The sequence below is a fragment of the Lissotriton vulgaris genome, chromosome 10 (genome assembly GCF_964263255.1).
Source record: "Lissotriton vulgaris chromosome 10, aLisVul1.2, whole genome shotgun sequence".
Lineage (NCBI taxonomy): Eukaryota > Metazoa > Chordata > Amphibia > Caudata > Salamandridae > Lissotriton > Lissotriton vulgaris.
This window is the reverse complement of record NC_141698.1, coordinates 316,376,224-316,388,881: the sequence shown is the minus strand read 5'-3', so window position 1 is coordinate 316,388,881 and position 12,658 is coordinate 316,376,224. Positions and strand designations below refer to the sequence as shown.

Genomic DNA, 12,658 nt, shown 5'->3' with positions numbered 1-12,658 from the left:
GAATGGGTTAACATCCAACTGATTTTCTTAATCCTGCGGAGCTGGTAAAAACAGGAGGATACCACCGTGCCTACTTGGGTTTTCAATGACAAATCCTTGTCGATGACCACCCCCAGGCTTTTTACCGAGGTGGAGGGAGTAGGGGGGGGGCAAGTTCCGGAGGCCAATAGTGTGGGCCCCAGAATATTTGACTCTTGCCGTTAAAGACTAACTCGGTCTTACCGGGGTTCAATTTTAGGTGATTGGAATCCATCCAATGACGGATGTGCAGCATGGTGCCCTGAAACTCCCTGATGGATTCAGGGGAGTTGTCTATTGTGAAAATAAGTTGAAGGACGTTTGCATAATTGAATGTGACGGCCTTGAACGCTTTCAGGGACTGAATCAAAGGGACCAGATACAGATTGAACAAAAGGGGAGACAGCGAGGAACCCTGAGGAACCCCACAGGGGGCGTGGAGTTTGGGGGCAGTGAAGGGGGCAAGACGGACCGTCAAGATTATAAGAGTCGGGCACACTTGTTTTCAGTTAAAGACATGTTGTAAATGATGGTCGCATCAGTGTTTGCACCAGGTGTATAGTTGAGGTTGGATGTTGTATACAACTCTGCTTTCAAAGCTGGCAGTAAGAAATTACACCCAGTGTTGTTACCATATAGGGCTGTGAAAATTCACACGCAAAGAAATATACACAGCCCCTCTTCCTGTGCTTATTCACTGTCAGTAGATGACTCAAGTCAACATATGAACATGATGGAAAGACTGAACAAGCACTGGCAAAACCAGTAAGTCTGGCATTGGCTGCCAGCCTTTCGATTTTGCGAATGATTGTTTTGTTTTGTCATGTTCTTTTTTGCAAAACTTTTGTATTTGGCAAGTTGTTGGGCCCTCATCAATCTAACCCCCCCCCCCCCCAAAAAAAGCTAAACCAAAAATATTTTTTGACCTCAAAAGCACACATTGTCATAGTAGTCCCTGGCACTAAAGGGAAGTACTTTGTGTGTGGATTCTCCTTGTGAAAGGGCAGAAAGCCTCTTTTCATCCAATAACTGAAGCGGGCTGACCCATTGCCCGATGCTGTATGCTCTCAGTGGGCTGAAGAAAAATATGAATGGCAGTTTCACTTTGGTTGCTTTGAGTCCTTTTCCAGAAGCTGTGCAATACAGACTGAAACAGCTGAGCCATGACTTGCAGGAAGGTTACGTCTGAAGTCTCTAGGGATGGTGTGGTTTGGCATTCTTTGTGAACTTCTGTCAGACAGTAGGCATACTGTTACACTAGTGGCCTGTAGTTGACAGAGACCAAGTCTTGGACACATTCTCAGGCATTTCATGTTTTGTTTAGAGTAGACCCAATAGAAAAAGGTGGAAGAATTCCTAACTTATGCAAAGCTGAAGGAATTTTCTAATAACTTATTTCAACATTTGTGAGGTTTAATGGCCTTGATACCACACTTGTGATCTTTGACTGTAATGCTTTCATTATAGCAGCTGGTTTCCACGAGAACTTGAAATGTAGTGGTGGACTCTCACTAGGAAGATTAGGCTGAAGTGAGCCCACTTCTTGTGGCTTGCTGGTGCTGGTAGGTATGGTGGGACTCTGTGCTTTTTCAAAGAGTATGTAAGATTTCCCCTAGACTGTGCACACAATACCTTAAATCAGCCTCTCTACTTTGTATTCATTAGAGAGACTTCAGCATTCAGTTGTTTTCTTGCATTCCATTGTGTTAGAACTGGGGGTGTCTAGTTGGCAGAGGTATGTACCACTGTCCAAATAGGGACCCTTGCTTCTAGTCAGGGTAAGGAGGAAACCCTCTGAGATAACTTCTGATCACCCCCTTGGTAGCTTGGCATGAGCAGTCAAGGCTTATCAAAGGCCATGTGTAAAGTATTTGTACCAACACTCACAGTAACACAGTGAAAACACCACAAACTGACTCCACAACAGTTTAGAAAACTAAAGGTATTTAATCTAAACTACACAAGACCAAAACGACAAAAATTCAACATACACAGTTTAAGAATATGGTTTCAAAAGAGTTCTTAAAGTTGCGATAAAATAATCCACAGTTGCGTGAAAAGTTCACAGTTGCGTCATGTTAAGCCAACAGTACCTTTAAATGCGACAAAGTTCCAAAACAGAAGCTGGTGCAGTGGAAAACAAGCGATGCGTTACTACTGAGACCTTGGGGAGGCGATGCGACAACGGGCATGTTGCGGAGACTCCGGTCTGTATGGGGAGGGATGCGATACCTTGTATGGATTCCGGTGTGGAGGTTCAGTAGTGAAAGAAGCTTGCAAAGGCACAATGCGATGATCTTTGGAGTTGCGACGATCCCTGGGGCGACGATGCGCGGACAAGCGGTGATCTTCCTCTCGCAGCTCCTCAATGCGACGGCTCTGCGACGACACTTGCAGCGACGTTATGCAGTCCGCAAGCAGGCGGTGCGGCGATCTCACCCAGTGATGACAGGCTCAGCGACGATACTCGCCGCAATGGTAATCTTCCCGCACTGGACTGGTGCGTCCCGCAAACGAAGGATGCAATGACTCTGGCAGCGGCAACAGGCGCTGCTACGATCTCGGCCTTTGTAGCGGCAGGAATTTCATCGCACTGACGGGGATGCGCTCCGCAAGCCAGCGATGCGACAAACTTGCAGAAAGTCTTTAAAAGCTTGGTTTCCAGCTTCCCAACACAGGTACAACTTCCAGTGGCACCACAACTTGCCCAAGCACTCTAGGAAGGATAGAACTCTCTCAGCACAGTTCAGGGAAGCTGGGGGAGAAGTCCGTTTGTTCCTGGGACTTCTTAACAGGGAGCCAGCTCTTCTCAGGCCCTTGGAAATTCCTTCAAGCAATGGGACACAGCACAAAGCAAAGTCCTTCCCCTCTCCTTGGCAGCAAAGCAACAGCAGGTCAGTCCAGCAGAGAAACAGCAGGACAATCTTCCTTCTTCAGTTTCAGCTTTCTCCTTGGCAGAGGTTTCTTCTTGATTCCAGGATGATCTAATTTTCTGTAGTCAGGGGTCCTGTACTTATACCCCTAAACATCTTTGATCCCTTTGTGCAGGAGGGCTCTGAGCCCGGTCTGAACCAGTTCTGGGTGTTCCTTAAGCACTTTGTTTTCCTGGCCTCTCCTTTCCTTTCAGGGAGAGGGGCAGGGTCGTTGGCCGCCCAGCAGGAGGTGGAGCCAGCATTGTGGAAGGCAGGCACCGCCCTATTCAGGCCCAGGTGCTATCCCCTCCCACCACTCAAGATGCAGATGCAGTCATTCCGCCTAGGGCTGACTCAGCCAGCCTCCCGGGGGCGCCCACCCTCTGTCATTCTCAAACCAGACAGTCAATTCACAAACAGGCCAAGGCACACAGAAAGGTCAGACAAGAGAGCAGCAACTTTCTAAAAGTGCTGTTCTCAAACACAGGATTTAAAAACAACCTTTCCTAAAAGATGTGTTATTAAATTCTGAGTTCAGGGATACCAGACATTTATGTCCTTTCTTGCTCCTATGTGAAATATTCTGTTAGCCACTGTAGCCAGCATTCCCCATGATAGCCTATGGGGCAAGATAGCCTTAAAATAGTGAAAAACGAAAATGGCTGTAATTCACTACCAGATCATGTCACCTGCACAAGTACATGCTCTACCTTTCACATACACTGCACCCTGCCCAAGGGGGTACCTTGGGCCTTCCATAGGGGTGACCAATGTGTACAGAAAGGGAAGGTTTAGGCCTGGTCAGTGGGGGCACTGGCCAGGAGGACATGGCAGTTCACAGACTGTACACAGGCAATGCGGTGGCAGGCCTGAGGCACCATTTTAGGGCTACTCATGTGGGTGGCACAATCAGTGCTGCAGGCCCACTAGTAGCATTTGTTATCACCAGCCCTGGCACACTCAATGCTCTTTACTAGGGACCTCTTGGTGACACAAATATGCCAATCATGGATAACCAATCACAATAACCATTTACACAGGGAGCACTTGCACTTTGACACTGAACAGCAGTGGCAAAGTGCCCAAGGCATCTAAACCAGCAAAAACGAAATCCAGCACAGCATCAAAAATACAGGAGGTAGAGGCAAAAAGATAGGGAGAAACCACGCCAAAGTTGCCAGGTCTAACACATTGTATAAATCCCATTATCTTTTAGTGCAATTCAGTATGTGTGTTTCCTGAATGTTATGATTCAGTATTTGTATCGTTAAAAGACATTTCAAAAAATCAAAACTAATAATGTAACTCTATCTCTAACAAGACCTTCATGTGTTTTTTTTAATATTACTGATCATTGCAAATTTCCTTTCCAAAGCAATCATCCTAGAGGATGCCTTTTCCCCCCGTTTCACATTTTTGCAGAACTTATCACCCACCTATCAAATTAAAACTATGTTTTCATGGATATTTCTAATTGCAAATTTCTCACTATTATAATATCCCAAGGTGCCAGACTGGATCTAAAAGATGTTAACAGCAATGGTCCGGTACACCATACGTGATGCCGTGCGACTCCACATTGACTTTGTTCCAACCCGGAGTTGATGATTGAGCCATATTTTAGCACCTCAACTGTGCGTCAACATCAGTTCCTTTCTTTCTGTGCCTTTGAATGTGAATATGGAGCTCATTCGTAACTTTTTCCTCACCCCTGATGAGTTTTTTTATTGCAAAATTGTTTTTTAAGTGTGCAGGGACACTATGCCACATCCTGAAACTGCAGGGTTTAAAGCTAGTAGGAATTGTTGCAAACAAATGTCTGTCACAGATCCCCACCAGGTGTTCCTCTGGTGTCAGGGTTCGGTGCATGACTTCAGGTCCCAAGAGAAGTGTGCCCTTATGAATCTGAAGGTGATAAGGAAACACAAAGTTGTACATTGCAGAACACCCAAAGAAGTCCAGCATGCCATGCTCCCACTCAAAGTCGAGCACATGGACCCCTTCCTGCAGTCTAAGCAGTTCCCACGACCAGTCCTTGTCGCAATCAAAACCTTCTGATAAGTTGAAACAGAAGCACAACAAGGTCAAGCTGTCGTCTTGCAAGTCCCCTCACTCTCTGCCTGAGAAGTCGCGAGTATGTCAGGGTGCCTCGCTGTCTCACTCTCAGTCCCCTGTGGAAGAGCCAGTCCCCAAGCTCATCCCAATGCACCCTGAATTTTTTAGTCCAACATCAAAACAGATTGAGGCTTTCTGGGAGTCCATTTTTGTAATTTTGTTTATCTCTTCTGGCTCCCTCAGGTGTGCCTTCAGGTCCCATAAATCCAAAAAGGCATCCAGTTAGGTTGCTGCAGACGGGTCCACCCTCAGCACCATCTGTGTCTTCTTAACCCATATGGTGTTCTGCTCTGACGCAAGAGCTGACTTCCAATCTGGCCACCATAATTCATGGCAGTCCCTTTGACATCGATGCTGGCATAAAAGTCACCAGAAGAAGATCATTTTTCAATAGTCTTTTCTGACTCTGAGCCAAATTCATATTGGCCCGAATGTGATGATGTCCCAAAGCCAATGCACATGGCCCTGTTCATTCCGACAGAGCCTTGTCTTTGCCTCAGAACCCCACTCCAGCGCCCCAACAATATTCAGTTCAGACTCTGATCAGAGCTAGCTAGCCCTTGGAGACAACAATGGAGATGAGTGAGATTTGTTTCCCCAGAACTGAACACTGGACACTGAATGTAACCAAAGATTCTTCATTGCCCTCCATAATCCTTGTTCTGTTGAATGGTTCCTTTTCCATTTAAAACAGTCCCAAATTAGGAATCTGCACACTGGAGCCTTAGATAATTGTTGGGCTCCATGTGTGAGGGTGCAGAGAGATGCAAGAAAGAATCTGACACCAACTCGCAGAGGTGGCACTTCTTGCGGGTCCTTCATCACTCCCGGGATGGAACGAAGTCAGCGTGGAGCCGCACAGTGCCACCTACCAACGCTCAGTAGCATTGCAGTTGAAATCATTTAATTTAAACCCAGTCTAGCACTTGGGGATCATCTAAAGGTGAGTAATTCGAAGTTAAGATAGAGAATCCACCTGTAAGAAAGAGCATTACTGAAGGTAAGTAACTTGTTCGTCAGGCATGTGAAATCTCAATGGCCGGCATTAGAGCATGCCGAGACTTAGAAAATGGTGGCTCCTATATTATGACATATAGCACATGTAATCAAAATATCTTCTACCTGCAGTTTTTGAAAAAAGGTACACAAGATTGCTAAGGTTTGGTGATTCATGGGAGCTCCCACAACTATGTTTGATTATGTATGTAAAATGTATCTGTCATATGACATAGGAGATAATTAAATGGCATAAGTAGGATTTCATTGTATATCCCGATTCACAGAGGTAGCACTGATGGACATTTACCTTCGTAATTGCATTTACGAGCTTAGAATATCTGTCAGTAAAAGGATTTTCTGTATTCTTAAATACACAGCTGTGAATGTGGGAATTCAGGTCAGACTGCACAATGCAATGAACACCCAAAACCTGCCAGGTTGTATGTGGATATTCAGGAACAATTTGCAGATTGTTTTCCACCAAAAGGACATGCAAACTATTTTTGTGAAAGGCAGGAGCAAGTTCCTTTGCAGGCTCAGAAGGAAGAGGGAATATGTCTATGTTAGATGTGAGTTTAAGGCGGGGATCATTGTAGCAGAAAAAAATATTTTCCTGGCGGAGAAAAACAGTGCAACTGCTCATTTTCACATCATTTCTTCATAATAATTGACTTGCTAGTGCAAATGAGGTATAACTAAATTTTGTACATTCCAGTACTCATGAAAATACATGTCTATCAAGAATTGTAGGGAGTGTTTCTCTGGTTCCTTGTGAATCCCTTAAAAGATGGACATGTTTTCCAGAAGCTCCAGAAAAGCTTACAGAGTAAATTCCCTGTAAATAAATTAAAAGTTGGAAATATATTCCAAATATTGGAGTAAACCCACATGAGTTAAATTTTCACAGCTACCATCAGTGTATTTGGCCCCCGAATATGGTTTAATTCATAAGTTGGAAAAAGAAACTTACTAGAGTTGGATATCCTGAAAAGAGTTTGATCTTTTGCATGGAGTAACCTATGTTTCTATCCCTTCCTCAAATTCAGAGCCCGAAGTAGTTTTTACAAACCAGGAGAAGGTGCAGAAGGAGATGAAGGCTATCCTGACAGAGGCAGTCACCTTGAGCTGTGAGGTGTCCCAGGCCAAAACTGAGGTAAAATGGTACAAAGACGGGAAACTGATCACCGCCAGCAAAAACATAAAGGTGGAAAGCGAAGGAAAATCTCGTCAGTTGGTGGTGGAGAAAATGGAGAAGAAAGATGCTGGGGAGTACGTCTGCGAAGCTGCTGGGCAGAAACTCGCCTTTAAAGTCAATGTAACAGGTGAGGGAATCTATATTTTCAGTTTCTAGTTCAGAGCCGGTGATTGCGAATATGTAACATCTCAAGATATATATCAACGCGTTTTCTTCCTGTGTGTTTATGGGTCAACGGCTGAGAATAACAATTGAGTTATCTCTGTTGCAAATAGAACTACTATATTAGGTCTTTCACTGTAAAAACCTATTCTAGAATAAAATGAGAGCATATAGCGATGCTTTCGTATTAAATTATGTCTTCCATAATGCAATAGTATTTTCCCAATTAGTTACATCTTAATTTTATGTAAATTTAAAACATTAATTTTCGTTTTTGACCCCAACTGGTTTTGCCTATTTTTTTAATAAACATAGAAACGATTTTATTTCCTTTTCAATTAAAAAGCCAAATTATTTTTCATGTTTACCTGCTTTTTTATCCCATATTGTCTTTTGTACCTTAAAATTTTTTCGGCTTGTATTTATTTGTTCAAATTATCTTACACAAATCTGTTTTGATAGCAGTCACACTTTCTTAAAATGTATGGGCTTGATTGACACAAAAAGTCTACTATGATAGGTTTATGCCGGGGCGTAACGCAAGGCCCTGCAGTGGGTGTCAGGCAGAGGGACCCTTCAGGGGCCTCCTAATCCTTCCACTCACAGTCCAATGAATATTTGTGAGATATGGGAGAATCTGGGACCCCGCTTCACATTCTGTAGGGGGGGCCCCAACATTTTATGGTAGCCACTGGGTTTATGATCTCGCAAAAGGGTAGATAGAACCCTTCCTTTAAGGAATACGTAAAGGTTTCCCAGAGTGCGTCTGGAAGCCTGCATAGCGTTTGTATATTTCAGTAAGCAATGAGTGCACTTCGCGTACACTCATTTATGGGGAAATGTCATTGTACTTCTGTTTTAACATTTTTCCTTGTTCTTATGTTTTTTTCTCTACATTTAAGTCATCTTTCCCTAGGAGAATCCTCCTTCGCTAAACACCCTCCACTGTCGGAGGTGTTCCATTCCCGCCCTAGCAAGAAACTTTCTTCTACCTTTCTCAGGAGTAAATCTCCATCTGTTTCCAAGTTGAGAATGGGTATTCCCAAACTTATAATTGTTTCTCTGCGCTTAGACACTTACTTCCCCATCCTTGGAGTGGAATTATTTCGAATGTTAAATCATTGTGTGGGCAGGATTGGGTGTGGCTACCAAGAGAAAATTCAGATTTTGTAGGCACATGCCACTCAAAAGCAACCCCTTGCACAACTTTCATGTCAAAATGGCTTTTTAAAAACATTTCTATAGTAAGCGTTTTTAACTAGGTTTACAATGTGTAGAGCAATATGTCGCCGCTGTGGAGTCCGTACATAGCAAGGCAAACATAGAAAACACTTTGTCCATACTGGAGTCAAACAAACCAAGACGTCAGAAACCCAGTGGCCGCTGGCATAGTATGGGGGTGGTGAGGTGGGGGGGAAAGGGTAGAGTGACAAAAAAACAAAACTATATCAACAAAAAAACACTTACCTCTTCACGACCACTGTCTCACCTCCATTGTTGCTTTTCTTCCTGGAGAGCCCCGGAAGGAGGAAGCACACAGGCTCCCCTAAGCCAATCACAACGATTGGTCTGAGGGCCATGGTTTGGCTCTCAGACAGGGACAGGGGACATTACAGCCTGGTGGGGAACATGCAAAGTGCGCATGACTGTTTGGCCACCCCAAGACGACCGGCCGAACCGTCATGCGCACATAGAGAGTATCATCACTCCTCCCCCGTGACACCTGCCCGCCCCTCCAACACAGCCTGCAGCTAAAAAAAGAAAATGATAACGATGTTAATATTTTATTTTTCCTTTTTTCAATGCTCTGAGAATAGTAGGGCGACGCTCCTCTGCCTTAGCGGAGGAGCCGCCTCTGTGGAGACCTGAAACATTCCTTTCTTCACCAATTTTCATTGTTAGTGCTAAATCCGCATCGTAAAACTGTCCCTCTTGCATGACATATTAATGCCTCATCCCAGCTATCGGTCAGTCCGTCTTTATTCGGCTCTCACTTCCCCGAGCCCACTGCCTGCCTTTGATATGGAGGTTGTCCATTACACCTCATTCTGTCACTGTGTGACCTCCGTTGCCAGACTTAACATTCTTTCACACAACAAAAAGCTGTAGGACAACTTACAGGCAGACAACATGAATATGGTGTATTCATGTTATCTGCCTGTGCTGGCGCACTATCTGCAGCCTAGCATCAATGCAGGCACCCCTGTGTCATGGAGCAACAGTGCCAGCGTTACAGGCGTTTTCCTCTTTCTATGTGTTGTGCAGCACACTTAGAAAGAGGAAACAACGAGGAGAAATCATGATATTTCTCTTTGTTGCACCTCTGTGGGAAGGTGTACCATTCGGATGGATTCCTAGGTCTCCCGGTGTTGGTAAATCAGGGGATTTTTCAGAATACATGAGTGGATGCATGGGACTAACCATTCTCCACCCATGTAAAGCCCACACCACACACAGTAACGCAAGGCAGCGACTTGCGGTGCCTTGTGTCACTCAGGATTTACCAAGTAATGCAAGGTGACCTTGCGTGGTTTGGTAAATCTCATTCTAGGCTGTGTCCCCCTATGTCCCCTTGCATGGCGCAAGGGCAATGCAAAACCTTAATAAATCCCGGGCCAATGAATGTCAGTCTGTACCTCTCACACATGTCAGGTGGGTGCAAATGACTTTATGAATCAAGCTTTTTATTATTTGTAAATGTTCAAATATGATATATGGGAAACCATTAGATGAGATATTTATTTATTTATTTATTTTAGAAACTTGTAGAGCGCACGGCTACCTCCGGCGGAGGTGTCCCGGCGCTAAGATTACATGAGAGTCCCCATAAAGAGTAACCAAGAACACATCCCACTGATGGAAAAGGAAATACTGAAGACCTGAGAATACTGAAGACCTAATGATTAGTGAACAACCAGGTCTTGAGTTTGCGTCGAAAAGCTGGCTCGGAATCAGTGAACCTGAGGTCAAGAGGAAGGCTATTCCAGAGCTTGGTAGCAGTGACGGTGAAAGATCTACCGCCACTACGAGAAAGCCTAAATCTTGGCACCATCAGGAGACGCAGACTGTTGGATCTCAGGTGTCTAACTGAGGAAGAGATCTTGAGACGTTTTCTCAGGTAGAGCGGGCCAATTCCATGGATGGCTCGGTAGGTCAGTGTCAGTATTTTAAAATCAATGCGACGGGCTATAGGGAGCCAGTGAAGCTCAACCCGGTAGGTCCAGACCGAGGTGCGAGCAGGGATATTACCAATGAGCCGAGCAGCCGCGTTCTGGACAATTTGTAGACGGTCAATTAGGTATAGGGGGGCACCTGCATATAGACTGTTAGCATAGTCTAGGTGGGTGGTGATAAGTGCCTGAACAACTGTTTTGCGAGATGATTGAGGGAGGTATGGGAACATTTTCCTGATCATGCGCAATTTGGAAAAACAGATACAGCCCAGCAGAGCTACTGGAATATATAGTTTACTCACTAACCTGTGCGAGCCAGTGTGCAAGTTTTAGAAATGACACTTTGAATTGACAGACAAGCCCAAGAATGAACAGCAATGAATGTGTCACCTCCCTATAAGTATTGCCTCAATCTCACCGAGATTGTGCACAAAAGAGTATGAGATTTGTCCACATATGTGAAGCCTGTAAACATAAAAAATACTCCAAAGGAGTAGACAGTATAGCTTATATTTAGTCCAAGTTTTGATATTGTACTTGATACAATCAAGTTGCACTCTTAAGTAGCTGCATTTTTGGCAGATAAGAGAACAGAAGAACAGTAGATGCATGAATTTTCTCAGTCACAGAGTTTGTTCAAGTCGTGAAGGCAGAGTAAAAATTCATCTCTCTCTTTCAATGACCAGTTAGCTAGCCACTAGACAACACCTTTTCAAATTCAGTCTGCTACCAAATGTTTTTCTAATATGGGAGAAATCTGATAGATGCTTCTAGCTGCATATTTCTTACCTTAGAATTGTCCCCAGGTGTAAAACTGGATCCAGAAATTTTTCAGGACCCCTGCAAACTAGTAGCTGGTGTTGTTTGACTATGTGTCAGTGTCAACTGTGCCAGAAGTGATGTTCGGCCAGAAGTTATATGCACCCAGAAGGGACATCCACAGAGCCTAAAGGTGTCACCACAGCCTGCTGACATCAGTTCCTTTCTTTCCTTGCCAGTAAGCGCAGATAAGGAGAGAGCTTCCCCCAGTCTTTTTTTACTGCATTTTTTCTCGACTTTCGATTAAACCTTTTGAGATTCCATCTCCTGGTTTGTGAGGGATGTCTCCCAATGAGCCCGCCGGGATCAACCCATATGGTGACTGTCACAGGTCAAATTCTGGGACAGACCCACGTTTGGTTTGCCTTTGGTGTCTGAAGCTCGACCATGACTCAAAGACTTGTGAGGATTGCCATGCCATGAGCCTAAAGGTGCTGAGGGAATGGTCCGTCAAGATCCTTGTCACCTGACATCGGTTGGCCCTTGTGATGTTTTCAATTCAGGTCACAGAGAATGCCTTGAGCGTCAGCACTCCAGGCCTCACTCTGCAGAGGTGCCAGTGCCAGGATCTGCTCCGCACCTCGCAGAGCTCCCCATAGCCAAAAGGACCCTGCCCAACTCGAGAAGTTTTATGAAGATCTGCACCTCCTATTTTGGTGGCCTGACCCCTCTGGATCACCTTCAGGTCCCATATGTACAGAAATGAACCCCCACTGGTTCTCTGGTGCTAGGTTCCCTCTCTGAACCAGTTGGGCCCCTTGGATCCAGTGCTGGATATGGAGCGGAGCCTCCCATGACCATTCCCAGCATCTGCTCCATTTTCGCCAATCAGAGTCAACACCTTTTTTGTTGACAGGTCTGGAGATGGTGATGATTGGGAGGGATCAGAGGACCCTTATGGTTACCAGCATACCCTAGACGACACAGTGGACAATTGGTATGAAGGTCTGGAGGATGCCAGTAGTTTGGACACCTCATCAGGCACTGGCATGGACTCTCCCTCTACCATGGCTATGGAGCAGGTTGCCTCTTTTGTAGTGGTGGGGCTGAGGGCGGATGAGGTCCTGGAGGTTGTGCTGCCCTAAGTGGCAGTCAAGACTAATGTCTTGACCGAGGTGAATCAGCTGGAAGTTGCCCCCTCTAAACCCTTGCTCTCATTTAACGGAGCCCCTACGGATGTCCTATTTGGGCCTGGTCCAAGTCCTGAACAGGGACTCCTGTGCACAGGACTGTTGCCTGCTGCTATTGCACTGCTCCTACTTACC

At 45.1% G+C, this 12,658-nt stretch overlaps 1 protein-coding gene across 1 annotated transcript in view; it reads left to right on the top strand.

The window, feature by feature from the left end:
• Window positions 1-12,658, top strand: part of OBSCN (obscurin, cytoskeletal calmodulin and titin-interacting RhoGEF) — a 1,012,031-nt gene that overhangs the window by 241,673 nt on the left and 757,700 nt on the right. The window contains exon 16 of the mRNA XM_086941076.1: window positions 7,091-7,366. Within this exon, the coding sequence (XP_086797202.1) occupies window positions 7,091-7,366 (276 nt within the window). The remainder of the gene's footprint in view (window positions 1-7,090; window positions 7,367-12,658) is intronic.